Below are 22,695 nucleotides of genomic sequence, written 5' to 3' on the forward strand. Positions count from 1 at the left end.
CCCCCCCCGCCGCGAGTATTGCGGGTCCCCCTTCTTATAAGATGTCTACTTCCTTCTTCTCAAAGCAAAGAGCTAATCCTGGCCTCTTTACACCTTATTGGAAGAGGAGATACTTTAGGACATCCTCATAGGAGGATGCTTGACTTGGAACCTCCCAACATTTTGTGATTGGCCCCAGTTCCCATCGAAGCCATTTTGTGTCCACTATCTCTTTTCAAAATTCCTAGAGGGCCCATAGATTCAGCAAGGTTGGGAATTTCTGGCTGATACAAACAGGAATATCAAAATAGGTACTAACTCTGGTAAATAAGGATGGGTGAAGGGCATGCAATGGTACTAATGGAATAAGGTTTATAATGCTTCGCCAGGGGTCATTTTGGGGGGGGATGCGGGGGGACGCCATCCCCCCGGGTGAGGTGCGGGAGGGCGGGGCCTGGAGCTCCCTGCTGGTGCCCGCTGGAGGTCACCGCCGGCTGTGGGGAGGACACACTTCCGGTGATGTCAGGGGGTGTGGCATATGCTAATGAGTTATGCTAATGAGTCCCCCTAGCTCTTTTTCTACGAAATGACCCCTGATGCTTCCCCTGGTGTCTTCTACAGAGCAAGGACAACATAGGCATTCATTTCCAGAGGAAGCCCTTTGTCTTCATGTTTATGAAGAAAAACATGCAAAAAACGGTAGACATCAGGGGAACAGGGCAATTAGAGAAATTCCTGCAGATTTGGGTGTGGCACTTGCAAAGGGTAGTTTTGGAAGAGGAGGAAACTCAGTAGGGATTTGATTCCATAGAGTCCACCCTCCAAAGTTGCCATTTCCTCCAGGGGAACTGATCTCTGTAGTCTAGGGATCAGTTGTAGTTCTAGGAGAACTCCAGGTCCCATCTGGAGGCATGCAACCATAAAGGCAATGCACCTCTTCGGGTTTAGCATTGTGAGGGAATATGATTCATGTAGATCTGCAGTAAAACCGTCAGAATGCCCTTGTAACTGAAGTTTTATGGCTGGCTGCTAATGCTTTTATTCAGAGGCTTTTGGCCACTGGGTTTAAAAAGCAAAAAAAAAAAAAGAAAAGAAAAAGTCACATCTATTTTACTTGCTTTATATTGGAAAGTTACTGCAGCCCAAATCTAGAGGGACTCCCTTGCTTTAATGGAGATAACATTTGAGCAACATGAATTTCAGGGCTGACTCGCACAGTCCTTTTAGCATACTGAAATAGCCACCTGGGGGATGCTTTGGGGATGGAAAGGCGAGGTCCAAACGTCTTAACAAGAAAATAAAATGTGGTTTGTGGATGAATGTGAAATACTAGGACTGCCACTTGATTAAAAAAGAACTTCAGCCACTGAATTGTGTGAATTTTAATGGGATAATTGATTTCATCTACAGGTACCATCTCAGAAGAGACATTTTTTCCTGTGTGTTTAGAAGTTCTCTTCTAAAATGGCACCTGAAAAGCATGTATTTATAAGTACTTTAATTAAAAATAATTAATCACCTTTTTAAAATGCTGATTAATATCAGGGGCACCTTTTAATCAACTTTTAAAAAATCTGAATTAATCTAATTAATTAATTGTTATAGTCCTAGTAAGCAATGACTCCAGTGAGGGACTCAGCTCTGGAAACTCATGGCTAGGCTAATGAATTCTCATGGCATTGCATTCTTGGGTGATTTTATAACTCCATGCACAAAGGACTGTTTATGTAGTCTTCAAAACACCCAAGTCCATGGTGCAGCTATGGGGCTTTTATTTTAAAAAAATATTTCATTATCTTGTGGGGCTTTTATTTAAAAAGAACCAACTATGCTGAATTAATTGATGTCAAATGGAATCCATGAAAATTCTAGTTGTCAAGTAGATTTTCCATAGAAATCCACCACTCCAGACTGGAAAACAGAATGGAAGAACTCTTTCAGTCAGTTTTATGCATGCTGGTATATCCTTCCTTTGGACTTCAGTAAGCAGCATCTGTAAAGAACAGTAGTTTATGCCCTCAGGAATTCCTGAATTAACAGTGCAGTGTAGTCTTAAGAAGAATTACACCCTTCTTCAGTGGATTAAGAAGGGTGTAACTCCATTTAGGACTGCATTGCAAGCCACTTTGGTAATATTTGTGCTGCCAGTTCAGTAAGGATTAAACTACAGTTGATATTCTCTGCACCATCCCATGCTGAAAGGAAAGCTATAAGTGTCCCTTATTCTTTGTTACTGAGGGTGGAAGGAGGGAGGCTGGTGCCTTTGAAAAGGTGTTTTGTCTGTTCCTGTCCAGGAGGACACAAATGACAGTCTGATTCTTTTGTTTGAGTCATAATTTGATTGCAAATTTGAACAGCACTTTAGAATAATCTCAAAAAGTATGTTATTTATTGAGCACTGAGAATTGTTCTGCAAATGTTTGGTTCTCACACTGCTCTCCTACAGATAGGCCTTCACCCATCTAGGCCACAAAACAGTCCTGGGTGAGAAATTTGTGGCTCGCCTATTACAGTTGCCAAGTTTTGGATCCTGTCTGGAACGCTTGATGACGATGACCACATTCTGGCACCTTTTCAGTTCTCTCCATGTCTGATTCTTATTCCTTCTCACCCAAGATTACATCCTTTAACAAACAAACAAAAAGTTTTAAAACCCTTCATTCTGTATATCTAGGAAAGTGCAGCTAATTTATATATCTGAAGAGTGGAGCATCTACTGGAAATTTTCTTTGCCAGAGAAGAAACTCCATCTATTTTCTAAGTACACAAGAATTATTTGTCTCTGCTTTGGCTTTCAGGATGTGTTGAAAATTGGTAGGGGGAAATAGTGCTCCTCAGAGGTGGACTGAAGCTGAATCCTGTGTGTGGGGAGGAGCACGTGTGACCCAGTCATCATGAGTTGGGGGAACACCACATCGAGGCTTTCCAAGTCCTCGTCCATTGTCCCACAGCTCTGTGCTGATGTTTAACTGATGAATGCATAGAGGAAGGGGAATCAGGGCCAGGTCTGCTACCCCCCTAACCTTTATGCATAATGTATAAAATCTGCTTAAAAAGTGGCATATCCACTTTTAAACTAGAACAAAGTTTGAGTCCAGTGGCACCTTTAAGACCAACACACTTCTTCAGATACAGTGAAATGTAAGTGACCAGTCCATACATAGAGGAAGAGGATGGGCAGCAAATCAGCACACAGCATAATGAAGATATTTAACAGATGCAAGGACCAAACAGGAATAACAGGCTTAGGTTACCGTATACTTGGGTTTAATTCTGGGGGGAAACATAGTGAAGGAAATAGATATGTCAACATTGGAAATTGATGAGTAGATGCATCCTTAACTGTGGAATGCTGAGAGTAATTAACTGAGACCTTGCCATTATGCCCTATAAATCTCCTCTCAAGCATGAAGGTGACCTTACAGCATCTTCTTCTTTGAAGTGGGGAGACTGGCTGTGCAGTTATCTCCCCTGTCCCCAGACCAAAGAAATACCATTTCAAATTACATTACATTCTGCTGTTCATTACATTACATTACAATCTACTATTCTAAGCTACTATTTGAAACGAGATAAAATGGCCCTTCTGGGGGTTTGGTGAAAATAGAGATGTAAGGGCTGAATGAGGTTAGCATATGTAGCACAATAAGAAACCAATATCCCTGTTAAGTCCTGGGGATTCCATTGTTCTGAGTGTTGTAATAACTTGCAACTCAGCGATTTCCCTTTCTAGTCTGTTCCTGAAGTTCTTTTGCAATAAAACAGCCACTTTAAGGTCACCCATTGAACATCTTGTAAGTTGACCTGTTCTACAGGTTTCTCAGTCTTGTGATTCTTGACGTCAGATTTGTGTCCATTTACCCTTTGAAACTATATCCTTTAAAACTGTATTGTAGTTACTTTGTGGCTCATAGTGCCACCCTAAGCAGAGATACACGCTTCTAAGCCTGATTAGGTTTTGTTGTTGTTCAGTCGCACAGTCGAGTACGACTTTTCGCGACCCCATGGATCATCTCCCGCCAGGCCCTCCTGTCTTCCGCCGTCCTCTGAAGTTGGCTCAATTTCATGTTCGTTGCATCTATGACACTGTCTAACCATCTCATCCTTTGCCGTCCCCGTCTTCTTTGACCTTCAATCTTTCCCAGCATCAGGGTCTTCTCCAGTGAGTGCTCCCTTATCATTTGGTGGCCAAAGTATTTGAGCTTTAGTTTCATTATCTGGCCTTCCAGGAAACAGTCAGGGTTGATTTCTTTTAGGATTGACTGATTTGATCTTTTTGCAGTCCAAGGGACTCTCAAGAGACTTCTCCAGCACCATAGTTCAAAAGAATCTATTCTTCGGCGCTCGGCCTTCCTTATAGTCCAACTCTCGCAGCCATACATGACTACTGGGAATACCATTGCTTTGACCATGCGGACTTTTGTTGGTAGGGTGATGTCTCTACTTTTTATCATGCTGTTTAGGTTCGCCATCGCTTTCCTCCCAAGGAGCAGGCGTCTTTTAATTTCATGGCTGCAGTCACAGTCTGCGGTGATCTGGGATCCCAGGAACGTGAAGTCTGTCACTACTTCCACGAATTCCCCTTCTATTTGCCAAGGAGTGATGGGGCCGGATGCCATGATCTTAGTTTTTTTGATGTTGAGCTTCAAGCCCACTTTTGCGCTCTCCTCTTTTACCCTGAGCAAGAGGCTCTTGAGGTCCTCTTCACTTTCAGCCATTAGAGTGGTATCATCTGCATATCTGAGGTTGTTGATCTTTTCCCCAGCAATCTTAATTCCCGCTTGTGATTAATCCAGGCCAGCATTTCGCATGATGTACTCTGCATATATATTAAATAAGCAAGGTGACAATATACATCCTTGTCGTACTCCTTTTCCTATGCTGAACCAATCAGTTTATAAGGGTGTAAATAACTCTCCTTAGTATTACACTGTAAACTGTTAGTGGGCAGTTGAAATGGTGTGTATCTTACTGTTGAGAGAAAGGGGGGGAATAAGAGAGAGGAGAGAGGCCAGGGTGGAGGTTCAGCCGACCACCCTTTTCTCCCGCTTGCCAGCTGCAGTGAGGGAGGCCAGTGGGAGGCAAGAAAGCAACCAGAAACCCTGGGATCATGCTTGGACCCAGACCCTGCTGAGCACTTCTACTCTGAGCACCTTTATGTTAACATTTTATGCAATATCTGTCTTGGTTTTCAACTGATGGAAGTCCTGTTGGGAGCCAGTGCTTTTGGTTGCAGGGCAGGGTACAATGCAAACAGCCGGCATCAATACGGAACAAACAAATCATTCCTTAGCCGAGCCCCTTCTCTGCCCCGGCACGGCCTACTCCTTTATCCCGTTTACGCCGTTCTTGCTGCAAAGGCAAGCCGCCCTTTTCGCTGCTTTTCCGTCCCGCAGCTGCCCCCGCCACCCCGCCAAGCGACTGGAGCCGTGGCTTCCCCACCCACCCAACTCCCAGCAGCAGAGGAGAAAATATAGAGCCGTTGCTGACTCGCTGGCTGGCAGGCAAAAAAAAGAAGATAAAGAGGGCGTGAACGGCCGCTTGGAAGCAGGCGGCAAGTTCTCTGCAAGACTGCGGGTATTTTTTTTTCTTCCTCTAGCGGACATCCAGGGAACCGATTCAAGCAAATGCAGCTCAGTTCCCGAGGCTACCGCACTGCCCGGAGTTGTGCAGCGAGAGAGCGGGAACGGGGATAGGTGGGAACTGAATCCATTTTTTGTGGGAGTGAAGGAGAAAAGTCACCGTAGAGCAGCGAGACCTGGCAGCATCCATGGCCGGGAGATGGAGGAGAAACCCCGCCTCCCGGATGGCTGCCGATCCGCACCGCAGCCTTCTCTCCCTGCATCCTCCCCAAATGATGGCAGAAGCGGCAACCGACAGTGAATCTCTGCGCTTCCCGCTGACGGCCAAGCCCCCCCGAAAGGCGGCAAGCCGCGCTGAGTGGCTCCTTCATTGCGCCACTTTACATGTTACCGCTCTGCTGGCCTCCCATTGCACGCAGCCGGGCTTCATTTGCATACCACGGTGGGCGGCAGCCAATCCGGCTCAAGGCAAGGTGGCCCGCTCTGTAGATGGCATGGGCGTGGCTGGGCGCGCATGCGCTGTCGGAGCTTCCTTGTGCCCGGGCTTTGATTGCTGTAGAATTCTCGCTGCCTCTTCCCTCCTCCCCTCCCCGCGCTCTCGCCTGAAGACTGGGTTGGGTTTGGAGCAGAGGGAAGAAAAGGCAACGCACGGGGATTGCGTTTTCCCCCGTTCCTGCTTTCTCTCTCTCTCTCGCGGCTAGTAGACTTTGTAGATTCTTTATTATTTTTCCTCTTGCAGAAAAAAACCCCCTCTTCACCCTTAGCTGCTTTTTTTTTTTAAGCGCGCAGTTAGTGGCTTTTAAAGCATCTGTGCCTTTTTTAAAAAAAAGAAAGAAAGCCGCCGTTTTTATTTTATTTTTTTGCAAAGAGCAGAGCCCAGCAAGCAGTTTTCGGTTTGCGTGGGAGTTGTTTCCCGAGAGAGATGTCTTATCAGGGGAAGAAAAATATTCCACGCATCACGGTGAGTTCCGAAAAACGCTTGCAAATAATGCAGTCGGGGGTGGGGTTGGGGAGCGGCGGATGGGGATCAAGCCCTTTGTGTGCGAAGTGGCGAGAGGGGGGGGGGCAAAGCGTGCGGGCTCTTGCGATCGAGAGAGAACAATCGCGCCAATATCGCTTTTGATCAACCCGTGAATTAAACACACACACACACACAAATTTGCCAGCATTGTCGCAAGAGGCGGAACAATGGTTGTTTTGAAGTTGCCCTAGCGGCTGCACATCTGAAGTCTCCCGCTTTTCTCTCGGTGTTGTCGGTGGCCGTAGAGATGCTTTGCTCGCCACCTCGGAGCTCGTCAGGGAGACGGCAGGTTTAAGAGACGCGGTTGGGCTGATAGACAGGAGAGCGAGCCGTCCCACGCCGGCGGGATCGGACGAGGTTGGGTCCTGAGACCCGGCTTAATGCCTGCGAAGGTCTTCAGGATCTGCGCTGCTTAAACAAACCGGCGCTTACTTTGCAGCCCGTTCTGCTTTGAGGCTGAAGGGGGGGGGGAACCGTGTGGGTGGGTGATCTGTGCCAGGGAGAGATGGGGGAGGGCAGGTAGGATTGTGGATTGTATGTGCGGAGCAGACACAGCCCGGCTTTGCGCTGAAAGTGGCTAGGGCAGACATCAGGCGTGTGGGCAGCGTTGCCAACCGCGGCTACCCCATCCCCCCACTCGCTGCCTCAATGGGTGTGTGAAGTGGAAGGGGTGGGGGGAGTGGAGGGCTTGGCTGGGCTGTTGGACCCCCCCCCTTTCCTGGTGTGATGGCGGCTCTCTTTCCCACCCCCTTTACTCATACAAAGAAAGCTTTGCGAGTGGGGCTGCATGCAAGTGACAAGGCTGGTGTGTGTGTGTGTGTTTTCCTCCAGGAGGTAATGGCGCAGCTCAGGCAAGAGGAGCAGATGGGGGTTCCTCCATCTTCCATCTCCTTCCCCCGGCCAGGGGAGAAAAACAATGATGAGGGGAAAGGATGGGCAGAAATGATTCTTTATTGGTACAGGAGATCCCCACCCTTCTTTCTTCCAGCCGTGTTAAGACAAAATAGCATATATTTCTTCTCTGGGAGGATTCGTCTTGCCATGCAGAATGTCCTCTCTCTGTCCCTGCAGGGAATCCTAAGGGAGGGGAAAGGGAACAGTTACATAAAGTCTCACATTCATTATTGAGGGACTGGAATGTCATGGAAACATCCTCCGATGCCGAGTTGCCCCATTTACTGGTACCTTGGAGCAGGCATCGTACATCTTCACAGGAATAGGAAACACTGCTTATTATATTAACGTTATTTGCCAATAAGCATCCTCACTTTGATTTCCTTTACCTATATGACAGCGAGACACGCCCAGGGCGCATCTGTCATTGTGAGTCTCTTGTGGAGTATTCGGAAGTAGAGTGCTGCTTCTTATGAATGCATGTTTGAGAAGTGGCTGAAAGGGCTAGCATAGAGAGCAATCGTGATACAGCCTGGTTAATTTCATAGATTGGTGTAATATGTGGAATAAAACAGGAGTCCGTTGGCACCTTAAATATAAATTTAGCTCTTATGGTGCTGCTGGACTTCTGACTCATTTTGCTGCTACAGACTTACATGGCTCCCCATCTGTTATAGGATGTGGGATCTCTGTAAATTAGTGTTTTCTCTGCAATAACAGATTGGGAGACATTTTTTTAAAAAGGTGGCAAACGTTGGCGTAATGTTGGGCTCTAGTTGGTTGACAGTAATGAAGGCCTTCAGTCATATGATGTGTGGCATATTAATTTCTTTCCCCCTTTTTTCAAAAGAATGAATACGGTGTGTATCGAAGTGACTGTAGTAACATTGTAAGACAAAAGGGGAGGGGGTGGATGGGAATGCTATTGGGCTCAGTTTTGGTGTGTACAGTTAGAATAATGCTACAGGGTTAATGGAGTTACAACAATAGAAAGGAAGAAAACATGTGATTTAGCGCATATGCTAATTTGCCAGCAGCGGCATTTCTCAGTTTAACCAACAACAGAACTGGGGAATTGTAAAACCAGGATGGAGGCTGAAGTCAGTCTTGCCCAGTAACCTTCAGCCTTTCCAGACAACACTGCCTCTTACCCTAATTTGCAGTATGTGGATGTGCTTATACTTTTGTATACATATTGCTCCTTGACAGTGTTTTGTCTGGATTAGTCTTTCTCTCGCTGTCTCTTTTTGTTTCACTTATCCCTTTTCCTGCTTCTCTCTTGGCTGCTTTCCAAAATATCATACTGGCGCTGCAGATGCAACCTGCTTTTCCCAAAGCTGTCGTGTAGTTGCAGGTTACAACCTAGCAGCTGAAAAAGACCAGTGATCTAGACCTGAAACGTGGCAAGTTTCACTGTACTAGCATCAATTAGCAGAGCAGTCCTAAACAGAGTTGCATCCTTCTAAGCCTATGGTCTTGAATGGATTTAGAAGAATGTAACTCTGTTTAGGATTTTGCTGTATCCCTCATAATCCAGATTAGTAGCTTGTATCCAGGACACTGCAGAAGTGCCAGAGCTCAGAAGTGTCTGTAGAATAAGCTTCATCTTCAAAGTATTTGCTTGGAAGTCAGTTCAAGGAGACTTCACTTCTGTAGAAGTATGCTGGAGATTGCAGCTTATGTAAAGCAAGTCTAGACAGCTCAACTGAGTGTGCTATATCCTACTCTGCATTTTAAACCTAACTTGTTATAAATATATCCCAAACAGTGTTCCCTCTAAGCTGAGTTAGTGTGAGCTAGCTCACAGTTTTTTAGCCTCCAGCTCACACATTTTTGTCTTAGCTCAAGAAGGATGGCTCCAGATCAAACTAATTTATGCAGTAGCCAAATCGATCGCTCACAACTTTAATGCCAGTAGCTCACAAAGTAGAATTCTTGCTCACAAGACTCCCAAATATGAGATAGTACATATACAGACCCAACTTTTAAGATGATTTTAGGAAAGCAGTTCTGTCATCCTCTGATAGCTATATGGCCTGCCATACAGGATTGTTGTAATACTTTGTGTAGAGGGTATTCCTGTTTGCCACTTAAGTACTGTGCTGTTCCTTATTCAGTAAATTAAAACTGTGGGCCTGATCCTCTGGTATGGTCCTGTCCATTTGGTCTTCCTGCTAATGCCAAGGATTGCCACTTTTTAAATCATTTCTCCACTCTGGCATAGGGACTAAGGGAATGAACTGTGATCCGAGTAGTCTCTTGTTCAACTCGTACCTTTGCCATAAACCTGGAAGACAACCTGAGGTCAACCTTGCAGGGTTGTTGCAAAAATCATAAAATAAAGTGAAGGAAGCATTTGGAACACAGGCAGTACTATATAAAGGAGAAGGATTTATTGTGTAATATTGATATCCTAACTATGGAAACTGCTTTTTTGTGAGTCACTCCTATGGAGCTGGGGTAATGTATTAGTGTACCTCCTACTTGTGGTGGCTCAGAGGTTAAGATGCTGAGCTGCAGACCGGAAGGTCTCTAGCTCGGCAGTTCGAGACCCTAGTGCTGCGTGATGGAGTGAGCTCCTGTCTCTGGCCCCAGCTCCTGCCAACCTAGCAGTTCAAAAGCTAGAAATTACAAGTAGATAATTAGTTACAGCTTCAGTGGGAAGGTGGCAGCATTCCATGCACCTCGGTGTTTAGTCATGCTGGCCACGTGACCATGGAGAAGTCTTCAGACAGCGCTGGCTCTTTGGCTTGGAAATGGAGATTAGCTCTGTCCCCTAGAGTCAGATTCGACTGGCTTTTGAGCAAGGGAAACCTTAACCTCCCACTTGATGGGAGCTGATCTTGTGCATCTTGGAAAGGAAACTGGCATCCCGTTGGAAGACTGAGTACCAATTCTGCGGCGAAGGTCTATACATGAGTTGGGAATTCACTTGATTTTAAGAATACAGAGCAATCATTACATTAGCCTGCCTAACCTAACAAAAAGGAAGTTGCTTAAATGTTATCAACCTGTCCAAACTACTTATTTATTCAAATATTTATATCCCACTTTTCCCTGTGACTCAAGGCAACTTACAAATCATACTGAAAAGCATAATAGGGGTGTGCAAAAACAATCATTTTTTTCTGGCTCAAATATAGCCTCTGCAGACCATTGTAGTCAATTGTCCCCATAGACTATAATGTAGAATCGATCCAGAGGTATCTGGGGTTCGGGGGGGGCTTGTGTTTTTTGAGGTAGAGACACCATATTTGCAGCATAGCTGCTGGTGCCTCTCCTAACCCCCCCCCTCCCCAATTTTCAAAAAGATTGGATGAGGGGGTCCAGTTCTATGGGTCCCAAAAGGAGGTGTCCCCATCCTCCATTGTTTCCTATGGAAGCTTGGTTGTGAGCTGAACAGGAATCCTCTGAGCTGGCCTCTGAAATGTTGTGCATCAGTGCCCCCTAGTGCAGCTTAGAGGGACCTGTGTTCCCAGGTTCAGTCCTGAGCATTCCAGTTAAAAGGAACAGGTAGTAGATGTTGACTCTGAAGGGCTGGAGACCTGGGGGAGCTTCAGCCGATCAGAATAGACTACACTGACTTTGGGCAAGTTGTCTGAATCTGTATAAGGCTGCTTTGTGTGGAATGCCAGAGAAAAGGGTGGTCTGGGTCCTTTCTCTTTCTTTTTGGCAGTTCTGCTATATAATGTTGAGACTTGTTAAAAATGATGACTACTGTGATGCCTTTATATTGTGCCTAAATATACAGCATTAGACACAGTGGGCCTTTGTTATTGATGTGCCATTAATAGTCCCCTCCCTTAGTTTAGCTATTTATATTGTTGGGAAGCTCCTAGAATCAGTTGTTCACTTGCAAACCATATAAAATTCTGTCGTGCTTCTATCTGCAATTTAAAACCATTAAAGGAAGTAATAATTACTAATTTGTATGGCGCTTAGAAGCTTTGTTATTTTATATTGTGCTTTAATCTGGTTTTAATTGTATTTTATACTGTTGGAACCTGCCCTGAGCCCATTGAGGGGAAAGCGGGATATAAATACAAATAAATAAATAAATAACCATATTATGAGTGTGTTTTCCTGAGAAATAAGGGAGTATCCTGGTTACCACTTGTACTTATTTCCTCAATTTAAGGGCCTTTTCATATGTGAGGCTTAAAACAGCTCTGAGGTTTGACTTGTGAAGGTAAAACTTGTAGCCCAGAAAACTAATTTGCATTACAAATATCTCTCTTTGGTCTTTTCTTCCTTATTAACAACAAGCATTAACACAGCAGGAGAGAGGCAATGAGGTGTTTCAAGACTTACATATGACAATATCTAAAGGTCAATACTAACTAAAAAGGGGTATTTAATAAAACCCAGAGTATTATGCATAAATTCAAGCCATAGAGGCTAGTCAACAAGCATGGTGTGCGACTGAATCTTTTCTGCAGCGTTGTCGAGGCCAGAGGCCAATGCTACCATTATTTGTCGCTGACAACCATTATCTACAAAAGGACCACTGTATACCATTAACAGCCAGCGTAGTATATTAGTGAGAGTTTTGAAGCATCATAGTAAGAAAACCTGGGCTTTATTTTTACTTGGATGTTTTTAATTTTGGATTGTAAGCAACCTTGGCTCATGGGGAATGACTGAGTAAAAAAATGTTTTAAATGAATCAGTAAATTTAGCCATGAAGCTCAGTGGGTGACCTTGGACCAGTCTGTAGGGGATTTTAATTGATCAAATGGAGGAAGGAAGAACCCTAAGTTCTTTGAGAAAGGTTGAGATAAAAATAGGCCTCAAAGTGTGGTCTCATTGGGACCAAGTTCTAGCCCCTGTAGTTATTTGAGTGTCAAGGCCCAGTTTTGCATTACAGATGTGAGGGACTTCAGGCACAGAGTTTCATATCTGCAGCTCCCCCTCACAATTTCCCATGTGGTCAACCAAAATAATCTCTAATCCTGAGCACACTGCATGAACCAAGGCCTAAGGCCTCTTTAAACCACTTCATCCAGGCCTCACTGAGGTAGTAAACCTATCTTTGGGCCATACCATTTCAGGCTGTGTGATGACTTGTATGACTGAATACCTTTCCTGATCCCCCCCTCCCCAAAAAACCCTTGCATATAAATGTAGCATATCAGAGAAAATGATAGTAGACTATTCTTCTCCCTGATATATTAGATTTTCTTCATGGAGGGAATTTGGGGGGATAGCACTCATTCATTGAGTCCTTGCTTGAAGCACATTTAATGCCTTGGTAGAAGGTAGGCCTCAGTTTGAACAGCAAAGAGCCTAGTGTACCGAACGGGCACACTCTGGCAAACAAGACTGAGAACTTGAGGAGCAGGGGCACAGGAAGAACTTGGATGGGGACTTCATTGTGTGGATGAGTGAAAGGTTAGAGCCTGTTACTTGTGTGGTTGAGGTGTGTAACAGGGGAAGGCCTCTACAAAGCCTGTGTTGCTGCTGAGCCTGGCTGAGAGCTCAGTGTCCTCTGCCTGTGTCTCAGCCATAAGAATCAGTCAGTGGGCACAGCTGCAGTTCCTGACCTTTCAATGGTAATTTGGTTTGGTAGTAGGCCCTGTGCTGCTATAGCAACTAGTTGCTAACCAGGGTCCTGCATGCTTGGGATGAGGCAGGGTTTTGAGGTCAAGAGAGGGGACTTTGAGGACTTGGCACCTCTCATTTTAGGGATTAAGCACTGCTGATTTTTTGGTATATCTCTAGGCAAAAGGTTGTTTCTGATCCCGAGAGTTCAATTCTGAAGCTATTTTTTTATCATGCTACTGCAAGCAGCCTTACAGATGTGGACTTTAACCTATTATGGACGAATGTGGTTCCTGAGGGATGTTCATCCTTTTGTATGACTCTGAAAAAACCAATGAGATGTAGCAGATAGAGTGTTGGGCTGGAAAGACCTAGCTTCACAGTGTGAAGATTGCTGAGTGTTCTTGGTCCAGTCACTTTCTCTCAGCATAGCCTACCTCACAGAGTGGGTCGGTGTTGGATACGTTCTATTGCTGGACCATTGGTCTAGCCCCATGTCATCTGCACTGACTAGCAGGGGCTCTCCCCAGTCTGAGGAAGAGAAAGGTCTTTCCCCACGTTTGTTAACTGGGATTGAACCTGGGACCTTTTGCATGTAAAACATACACTCTGCCACTAAGCCATTATCCTCCTCTAGAAGTGGATTCCCTTTTCCCTTTCTAAAATGCCTGTTTATAACAACCTGGAAAATGTTTTAGTATGCCTGTCTCTTTTGGGTCTGGTCAGTGTCTGTGTGGGAGACCTCCTAGTGTTCCAGGATGGAGGTAATCAGGAATCTAAATGTAATGCATAAATATGTAATTTTTCCATAATGAGACAGTTTATAGTAGACACAAAAGGAACATTCTCCTTTAACCACCCCCGCTCAAGTATTGCTATGAAGGCAGTTTGGTGGCTGCTTTTCTATAGAAATTTCAGTTTCTTGTTCTGCCTAAATAACATGTTCATCTGGATGAAATGTAATAGCCTAAATTTTGGAGCTTCAGCTTAACAAGTGAATGTGGATTTATTTTTCTTGGAATACCCATAAAATAGGTGGAGAAAGCATCCCCTGAATTGGAACTGTACTAGAATTGGACAGAAAGGACTTGTTTGTGTTGCTAATCCCATGGCAACAGACTTCTGGTCAGTTTCCCTGACTGCAGTTGCCTCTAAATAAGCCAAGTGGTGACTTTAACCTTCTGTGGGTGTCTTTTAGGAAGTTAGGCCTACAATGGAGTTTAAAAATAATTCTTTATGGAAAACCATTAGCTTGCCTCACTGACTAAAAATAATTCTTTATGGAAAACCATTACCGTTGCTTGCCTCACTGGCAACAGTGTTTGCAGCTTTTCAGAAGCTGATTCTTTGAATGGTTTTTATTTTAATTGGTGACAGATATAGGTTGTTAAAAAAAGATCAACCAATGAGGTAAAGTAAAAACTCCTATTTTAAGAAGTAGGGAATGCGCTTTTATTTCTGCTTTATTGACAGTTAGTATGATGAAAGGCATCTATCTGCCTGCGGTTCTGAAGTACCATTTCATCTTTCCAGTTGAAAGTACTGTGCTTGACTTGTTTATGTGGAACACCCTTTGAATAATTCAGAGGGTTTTTTTCGCCCTCCCGCCTCCTCTTTTTATCTGGCACTGCACACTGTCAGCTTCCTCGCACGATAATTATGTATTGTATGATGTTCTCTTTGTTTCAGAGTGATCGCCTTTTGATCAAGGGTGGTAAAATAGTTAACGATGACCAGTCTTTTTATGCAGACATTTACATGGAAGATGGGTTGATAAAGTAAGTATCCATTTGTTTTTGTAGGGGAATGGGATGTGGGGAATGTAAAAAATAATAATCAATTGCACTGCAGAAGATATTTTAGCTTGCATAGCAAGGGACAAAACAAACCCCCCCAACCTGATATCTGGAGCTTATTATTGTGAGCAATGGAGAAATGTGAACGAAATACAATTTTAAGGTTTGTACTTCTATTCGCACTGCTAAGTTCCATTGAAGCAGAGTAAACCTGCATATTATCATGCTGTAAATGCTGATGGATATATTTAGGGTTTCTGTACAGGACAGTTGTTACCAGGTGCTTCTTAACAGCCCAATGAGGCCATCTCCTTAAGTTTCATGAATACTGTCATGATCATTTGTTTTTCTCTCTGATTTCTTCCCATGGAATGGGTGGCTGGGAATGATAATGAATGAGGCAGTGTGTTCCTTACTGAGTGCTGTTTGTTGGATATTCCTAGTCAGTCATTCAATAGTCAGTCAAGAACCTGTCAGAATGGCATCCTGATCTGCCATTAGGCATGATGAGATCTTACTTCCATCTTCACATTTAAAGAGATGGTACCAACCAATGGGAAAACCAGAACACCAATAAGTACATGGAGTGAGTGCTGGTCATGATCAAAGCACATTCCTTAAGAACTGCAGGCAGAAATTCTTGAGGTTTGGCTACTAACTGGATAAGAACATAAGAGATGCCAATGTTGGATCAGGCCAAAAGCCCATCCAGTCCAACACTCTGTATCACACAGTGGCCAGAAATACCAGTGCCATCAGGAGGTCCAGCAGTGGGGCCAGGACATTAGAAGCCCTCCCACTGTTGACCCCCCCCAAGCACCAAGATGACAGAGCATCACTTGCCCGAGTCCCTATCTATACCTTGTGGCTAATAGCCACTGATGGACCTCTGCTCCATATGCCTATCTAATTCCCTTTTGAAGCCGTCCATGCTTATAGCCGCCACCACCTCCTGTGGCAGTGAATTCCAAGTGTTAATCACTGGGTGAAGATGTACTTCCTTCTATCCGTTCTAACCCGACCGCTCAGCAATTTCATGGAGTGCCCACGAGTTCTTGTATTGTGAGAAAGGGAGAAAAGTACCTCTTTCTCTACCTGCTCTTTCCCATGCATAATCTTATAAACCTCAATCATGTCACCCCTCAGTCGTCATTTCTCCAAGCTAAAGAGCCCTAAGCGCTGGGAAAGCCCCACCAGTGACTATGCCCTGCAGTGTGTCCCCCCCATTTTAAACAGAGGCTTTGAGTCTCTCTCTCTCTCTTAAAAAAAAGCTTATTAGAGTTTTCTGCAGAACCAGCTACTTGATCTGCACCCTCCTGGCCTACCTTTGTTTGTGGGTAAAGGTATTCATTTGCATACTTGTCTCTCCTTTAAAAAAAATAAATATTGCATACACCAAAAGAAAATAATGAATCTTACCAAAATTGTACTTGCAGAAAATACACAAAATGAGAAACAAATTAAAATAATAATTTCAGAGGAGCATGTGCGAGAAAAATCTCCACTCGCTCATAGTGCCCCTTTCCTTGTTTTCTTTTTAAGGGCCAGAGTACACATCATCCCGGAGGTCCATGATTAGAACTCCAGATGTGTGATTTGGCCGTTTAAAAAAGAAAAGCTATCAGGAGATCAGTACGGATTGGAGCAGAGGAGGACTTTAACGCTTCTCTCCCCCGCACTAGTTCCCCATTTGAATGCCACTGGAGTGCATGAAGTCCTTGTAAATAAAAAGATGGCCAATGGCCTTGTTTTGATTCAGGTCAGCCTGCCCCTGTAGCGGCTTCCTTTCTGGGGTTCCAATCCTGGAACTCCAGGGTCGTGTATCATGTGGTCCCATGACTTTGGAAACTAATGGAGTCGAGTTGCTGACAGAAGAACATTTTCCATGTGTACGACATGCAGACATGAAATTTCTACTCACAACCTGTTGCACATTGAAGAGGCACAGGCCCAAGCATTCTTTCCCCATCCCCTGCCTACATTCAATCACCAACTCATGAACACAGTGCCTCCACTTGGAGAAAGTGTACACATCTATACTTCCTTCCTGTGATGAAAGACTAGCAGTGTTTGTGATCACTGGGACAGAGCCTATAGGCATACTTTTCATGCATAGATGCCCTGTTCATGAGTCTGATTGCTTATAGGTGGGGAGTAGGTCCATCCTCTTGTCCCTGCTGTCCCTCTATGCATTTTAATTCAGTGCATGTATGGGTGGTTTGTAAAAGGGCTGTGGAGATGACTCCTTGAAACACAAACTAATACATGGTGCAGCATGGCCTGAGTGGTAATGCACTATCGAAGCCTTGCTCTACTTATTGACACGAATTGGTAGGAAATAGCTCCTAATTATTCTGTGCCTCTTTACCTGTCTTCTGTGCTGGTGGAAAGTGCTGACATGTTGCAGCCAACGTATGGTGACCCCCATAGGGTTTTCAAGGCAGGGAATGTTCAGAGGTGGTTTGCCATTGCCTGCCTCTGCCTTCTTCGGACTCCGAGCATGTTAAAAACCCTGGCCTTCTTCAAACTCCTTGAGCATGTTAAAAAAATTCTGCTGGTGAAATGAGTAATGGGGTGCCGTCACCCTACAGCTGGTGTGAACCAACTCTTAATGAAGCCCTTCCATTCGAAGCTTGAGACTTTGACCCCACACCAAGTCCAATTGAAGTCAGTTGGACAAGTCCAAACTGCACAGGAGTTTAACTTGGAGTCTGTTCCTTGCTGTATATACTTTTTGTCATATTAAAACATATTCCAGATTTCCTAGTACTAAAATTCTTCTGGGAGGGGAAAGGACAGACGAAAGTTCCACCTGGATTGGTGCCTGGCTTGGCTACACGTTCAACACATCTGTTCTTTAACTCAAAATGGAGCATGTGCGAGAAAAATCTCCACTCGCTCATAGTGCCCCTTTCCTTGTTTTCTTTTTAAGGGCCAGAGTACACATCATCCCGGAGGTCCATGATTAGAACTCCAGATGTGTGATTTGGCCGTTTAAAAAAGAAAAGCTATCAGGAGATCAGTACGGATTGGAGCAGAGGAGGACTTTAACGCTTCTCTCCCTCGCACTAGTTCCCCATTTGAATGCCACTGGAGTGCATGAAGTCCTTGTAAATAAAAAGATGGCCAATGGCCTTGTTTTGATTCAGGTCAGCCTGCCCCTGTAGCTGCTTCCTTTCTGGGGTTCCAATCCTGGAACTCCAGGGTCGTGTATCATGTGGTCCCATGACTTTGGAAACTAATGGAGCCGAGTTGCTGACAGAAGAACATTTTCCATGTGTACGACATGCAGACATGAAATTTCTACTCACAACCTGTTGCACATTGAAGAGGCACAGGCCCAAGCATTCTTTCCCCATCCCCTGCCTACATTCAATCACCAACTCATGAACACAGTGCCTCCACTTGGAGAAAGTGTACACATCTATACTTCCTTCCTGTGATGAAAGACTAGCAGTGCTTGTGATCACTGGGACAGAGCCTATAGGCATACTTTTCATGCATAGATGCCCTGTTCATGAGTCTGATTGCTTATAGGTGGGGAGTAGGTCCATCCTCTTGTCCCTGCTGTCCCTCTATGCATTTTAATTCAGTGCATGTATGGGTGGTTTGTAAAAGGGCTGTGGAGATGACTCCTTGAAACACAAACTAATACATGGTGCAGCATGGCCTGAGTGGTAATGCACTATCGAAGCCTTGCTCTACTTATTGACACGAATTGGTAGGAAATAGCTCCTAATTATTCTGTGCCTCTTTACCTGTCTTCTGTGCTGGTGGAAAGTGCTGACAAGTTGCAGCCGACTTATGGCGACCCCCGTAGGGTTTTCAAGGCAAGGAATGTTCAGAGGTGGTTTGCCATTGCCTGCCTCTGCCTTCTTCGGACTCCGAGCATGTTAAAAACCCTGGCCTTCTTCAAACTCCTTGAGCATGTTAAAAAAATTCTGCTGGTGAAATGAGTAATGGGGTGCCGTCACCCTACAGCTGGTGTGAACCAACTCTTAATGAAGCCCTTCCATTCGAAGCTTGAGACTTTGACCCCACACCAAGTCCAATTGAAGTCAGTTGGACAAGTCCAAACTGCACAGGAGTTTAACTTGGAGTCTGTTCCTTGCTGTATATACTTTTTGTCATATTAAAACATATTCCAGATTTCCTAGTACTAAAATTCTTCTGGGAGGGGAAAGGACAGACGAAAGTTCCACCTGGATTGGTGCCTGGCTTGGCTACACGTTCAACACATCTGTTCTTTAACTCAAAATTCAAAGTGGAGCAGTCGGCAGCAGACTTGTAATTGATTGTAATGTGCTATGGACAGCTTCCATGTTTTAATGATACTTTAAAATATGAGCTACCTTTGGTCCTCAGCTGCGACTTGGCAGCAAACATATGCTCAGGTTCAGTTTTGCACATGTGGAATGTACAGTTCCATGTGGAACAGATCTAACTAATGTTCACAAAGCAATTTAGAGGCAATTGCAGAACAACACAGAGCTCTGAATTTTGCCTTAGAAGAAATGGTCACATACGTTTTTGGTTCCTGTAATCAATTTCTCAGTGTATTGCTCAAATCCCAGTTTATTCCACTGTAGTATCTGTCAGGCCATTGTTCAGAGAACAAACAAGGATTCAGTGAATGGTCTCTTCAGTTCAGTAGTTTGAGCTACAGAGTCTAGTTCTGTGGTACTGTACTAGAAACATGGCAAATGATAAGAAACAATAGATTCAATTCAATTTATTATGGGTCTATATGACCAAAGTCTTGACCAAGCAATAGATTCTTTAATTGTAAGTTACCTCAACCAGGACTCTGGAGAGATGGCATAGAAGTCTCCTCTAAGTTTTTATTTTTTTTTGGCTAAATGTATTTTTTAGCTAAATGTCTATTGCCTTCTGCTGCATCACTAGAGCAGTAGTGCTGGCAGTGTCTTTGTTGTTTGGACTGAGTTTGGCCCTGGTTGCCAAGCAAAATGTCCAGTGTTCCACTGTTGGCACATATGCTGGGGTTTGCCTACTCTTGGTCTAGAGCGTAGGACTCTGTAACCTTGCATTATATTGTAATTTTCCGTAGTTCATAGTCAGTCAAACACATCTCTGTTTGTGTTTATGTAGTCATGGATGTGAGCATGGCCGCTGGGTGGCTCCCATGATGAGAATAACAGTTGGTGAGACAGAGGTAGAAAAGAGTTGATTACATGCCACTGTTCTGTCCTTTCCACAGGGATAAAATTATGGACTGTTTCAATTGCAGCACATGACCGCATGGTCAGCAGTATTGCTGGAATGTTCTAGAAATGTGGTGTAGTAGGGGACCACATCTTATGGATGTGGGTTGTTAAGGCGCATCCTTGGATGTGTCTTTGACTCTGTGCATTATGACATTTGCATCAGACTCTGCTTGAAATTTCTTACTCAGACAAATCGGAGAGAACCTCATTGTGCCCGGAGGAGTGAAAACCATCGAAGCTCATGGAAGGATGGTGATCCCTGGAGGCATTGATGTCAACACTCGCTTCCAGATGCCTGACCAAGGGATGACCTCTGCAGATGACTTTTTCCAAGGAACGAAAGCTGCTCTGGCTGGAGGCACCACCATGATCAGTAAGACCTATCTGTCTAATCTAAAAGTACAGACCAAAAATGTTATAGGCTTGTAAATAGTAGAAAGGTCCTGCAGCTCTTCAGGCTGGTAAGGATTTGGCTTCAAGTTGCCTTTTTAAAGGCTAAAGGTTCCAAGCAGAAAACGTAAGCCTCAAGGCTGTGGGTTTGTGGCTTCTTCTCATCAAGGTGGTCAGCTTGTGTCTGGGAAGTTCCACTCCAGGTGCCACGTGGGAGCTCACATTATGGAACGCTTCCATATGAAAGATTTAAAAACAGGATTGTTTTATACGAAACCTCACCATTTTAGAAAAGAAGCTGGGCTTGGATTGCTGTCCCTTGACGTGCAAGTTTTTGTGAGAAGTTATTTTATACAGAGAAGGAGAATGCAATTAGTCGACCCTTTACCTCAGTTTGAAATGGAACAGTCTGGATGTGAGTTGATTGCCTCAGAGGCTGGTCTTTGATAATTTTAAAGTCCCCCCCCCCCAATTTCAGATTGCTGAAATTTCTAGAGGGAGCCCAATGGTAGAAGAAAACAGGGTCTCTTTAGTGCAACCTCCATGACATTTTCCTTCCAAAATCCCCATATGGTATTCCCCCCCCCTCTCAATGGGGTAATAGTGACTTGTAGGTGGCAATATTTTTTGGGGGGGGACATGTGGGAGTGTCTGTGGGAGATGGGAATAAGGAAGGTAGAACTCTTTTAAATCTCACTATATTTCATGAGTATTTCAGGAGGAATGTGAATGCATTTAATTTCCAGTTTATTGGAAGGCTGGGGAGGGATTTGAGTCCAGAGAAGGCAACTGAGGAGCAAGGGGGAGAGGTGCTTGAGGAGAAATGGGAAGGTAGGGGGAATTAAGCTATGCAGATGTCTGTTTCTCCTGTGTTGATGGCCCATAGGACATGGGAGACTTCCCTTAGTTCCTTACCCACTGGAAGATGCTGACAAACCTCCACCCTCCTTGCAAGGAGCTGCCTTAAGGGTTTTGTGCCAGAAGTTGGCGGAGAAATAGTCTAAGTAAGTTTAACTGATTGTAGTTGGATTCCAAGCAGGCTTACTTGGGATTGCAGTTTTGATTCCCTAAAGGTGAAAGCCAGATTCTTGGTCCAAAGGCTTACCTACATACTGAGCAGCAAACCTGCCTGGGTTTAGAGCCCTGGTCGTAGCTTCTGTGCTGTGAAGTGCATGGGTGGGGTGGAGTGATGTGCCAGAGAGAAGCAGGGGAGCCCTTTCGTCAGCTGCTGTTTCCCCTTGTTCCCTAAGAGAAAAGCACCCTGGTGGTGGTGGGGGTTTCAGGGAAGGGAGGAAAGGGGAAGCACCCACCTTTCACTGCTTCTCTTGCACAGATTGTACTTCCCCCCTTCATAGCTGGAAAATGGCAGCTCAGTTTCCCAACTGTGTATTTGCTGCTTAATGCTCAGGGGGTGCCTTGAGACTTCAATCCTGGCTCTTTCATGATGCCTTCAAACCATACCAAAGGCATAAAAGTGGATATTGAACATGATTTCTCAAAATGTCTCTTGGCCATCTCTGTTTTGGCATTGGTGCTCCATATTGCTTGTGAAGTTAGCAGAAAGCATGCACAGCTGCCTCCATCCTGTTTAGAACATAGGAATAGGAGACATCTTCACTATTTTAGCAGTGGGGGAGAATAAGATGAATAAGATCTGCCTCAGCTCAAACATTTGAAAGGTTTCACCTCTGTAAGCTTGGCTATCAGCTGTTCCACTAAATGATAGCATTCCTATAACAACAACAGCAACAATATCTGCAGTACAAAGCTGCATCTTCCTTGGTGGGTGGCCTGTGTTTCCTAAAATAGGTGGAAGAAGTTGCAGAAATAAAATTGTATTTTAAGAAGTCAGTTTAAAAAATAAAACAAAACTGCAATCTAGCATTAAAGTCTTAGAGTTGTCAGTTTTGTTACAGGCCCTCTTTTTTATTGCTAAGCAAGGAGTCCAGAAATTGCACTTCTGGACAGAATCTGTTTCTTTGAATATCACGTACAGTCATAATAATTTCAGTTGCCTTTTGAAAGTGACATTCTAAAATGTGGTCATGGAATACAGAACTGTGAATAAACTGTCCAGAAGTTCTGTGTCCCATGTTGTCTTTCTTGTTTCTGAAATCTGTAAACATTGACCCTTGCACACTGGTTTAGGGATGTACATTTTATTTAATAAAGCAATTGCTTAAACTGTGAAAAGTGTTTAAATTATAACATTAGGCAGTTCACATCCATCTACCCACATACATATTGTCAGCTCCACTATTGATTTT

The 22,695-nt window shown here is 44.3% G+C and overlaps 1 protein-coding gene across 1 annotated transcript in view; it reads left to right on the forward strand.

Annotated features, from left to right (window-relative positions):
* The first annotated feature begins 6,130 nt into the window (after nt 1-6,130).
* LOC107111678 (dihydropyrimidinase-related protein 2) overlaps nt 6,131-22,695 on the forward strand; it is a 74,286-nt gene continuing 57,721 nt past the window's right edge. The window contains exons 1-3 of the mRNA XM_015412684.1: nt 6,131-6,522; nt 14,707-14,795; nt 20,227-20,411. Of these exons, the coding sequence (XP_015268170.1) occupies nt 6,484-6,522; nt 14,707-14,795; nt 20,227-20,411 (313 nt within the window). The 5' untranslated portion in view covers nt 6,131-6,483. The remainder of the gene's footprint in view (nt 6,523-14,706; nt 14,796-20,226; nt 20,412-22,695) is intronic.

Source organism: Gekko japonicus, unplaced genomic scaffold, assembly GCF_001447785.1.
Source record: "Gekko japonicus isolate JY-2015 unplaced genomic scaffold, Gekko_japonicus_V1.1 scaffold499, whole genome shotgun sequence".
In the NCBI taxonomy this organism is placed as follows: Eukaryota; Metazoa; Chordata; class Lepidosauria; order Squamata; family Gekkonidae; genus Gekko; species Gekko japonicus.